This window comes from Condylura cristata, unplaced genomic scaffold (genome assembly GCF_000260355.1).
Source record: "Condylura cristata isolate star-nosed mole 26May11 unplaced genomic scaffold, ConCri1.0 scaffold00057, whole genome shotgun sequence".
In the NCBI taxonomy this organism is placed as follows: domain Eukaryota; kingdom Metazoa; phylum Chordata; class Mammalia; order Eulipotyphla; family Talpidae; genus Condylura; species Condylura cristata.
The window spans coordinates 764,633-765,756 of record NW_004567158.1 but is presented as its reverse complement, the minus strand read 5'-3'; the positions used below and the strand labels follow the sequence as shown (position 1 = coordinate 765,756).

Below are 1,124 nucleotides of genomic sequence, written 5' to 3'. Positions count from 1 at the left end.
CTGCTGCACTCTGCGGCTGCCGGTACGGTAGCGGTACCGTGGCGTGGTGGGGCCCTGGGGGTGCTGGGTGTGGCGTGGCAGGGCCGGGGCACATGCGTCTTGCAGCGGTGGGAGCTCCCTCCCACTCCGAATGCGGAGGCTCCCGACTGCCGTGGAGAAGCCAGTGGCGGTGGCAGGGCCGCTCTGAGGGCCTCACTGCCTGGACCCTGGGACTGGCTTTCGTGGACCTGGCTCTCACCCTGGACCCCAAGGTGCTTTCGCCCGAGTGCTCCCCAAAGCCACGCTCCACAGGGTGGGAGGTTTATGAACCGGTCTCCGGGGATGTCCGGGACCCCAGGCGCAGAGCCGAGACGCTCCAGAGGGGCTGTGCACACCGGCCCAGGCTGAGCTGTCGGCGTCTGAACCCAGGAGCCGGAGCCGGTGGCCGCCCATGCCCGGGGTGGGTGCCAGCACCCATTCCCGGAGCCCCTCCCAGGGCCTCTGCCGCAGACCCCTCCCCCTGCCCATCCCCGCACAGGCCAGGCCACCCCAAAGGGGCTTGCGCAAGACAAGGGCAGGCTCAGAGCAGGAGTTGGGCTTTATTTTCCGCAGGAACAGGGCCAGGCCCTCGCCCCCCCCAGCAGGGGTGCCGGGGCACCGGGCAGGGCCACCCCGGACAGGGCGGTATCCTCCACCGGGTCGGACTCCCGTGCCTGGCCAAGGCGGGACCGGGCCGCGCCTAGGTCCCTTTTCTGGGCCCGGGCTGGGTGTAGGCGGCGGCGCCCATGCGGCGGATGTTCCGTATCACCAGGGCGAGCTGGTCCAGGAAGGCGTTGATGGAAATTCGGAAGAGAACGGGGTCCTCGGCGGCCCAGTGCCTGAAAGCGAGGCGGGAGGCCCTTCAGGCCAAGCAGGCGCGGCCCACGAGCCTGTCCAGCCCGCGCCCCGGCCGCCCGCGCCGCCCGCGGCGGGACTCACACCATCAGGCTACTGCCCTTCACGGCCAGCTGCTTGTGCACCACCCCGAGGTAGCGCGGGGCGCCGGGCGCCAAGGACCGGCGGGCCATGTCGGCCTCCAGGGGGCACCGGAACGGCACGGTGAGCGCACTGCGGGTTAAGGCGGCGGCGGCCTTCCGGGGTCCCGG

The 1,124-nt window shown here is 72.0% G+C and overlaps 1 protein-coding gene across 1 annotated transcript; it reads right to left on the bottom strand.

Moving 5' to 3' along the window:
- Positions 1-580: 580 nt before the first annotated feature.
- LAGE3 (L antigen family, member 3) lies at positions 581-1,060 on the bottom strand. The gene is made up of 2 exons (XM_012734484.1): positions 958-1,060; positions 581-857 (listed from the first exon to the last, which is right to left on the bottom strand). Exons 1-2 carry the CDS (start codon positions 1,044-1,046, stop codon positions 719-721), a joined length of 228 nt encoding a protein of 75 aa, XP_012589938.1. The 5' UTR covers positions 1,047-1,060; the 3' UTR covers positions 581-718.
- Positions 1,061-1,124: the final 64 nt, after the last annotated feature.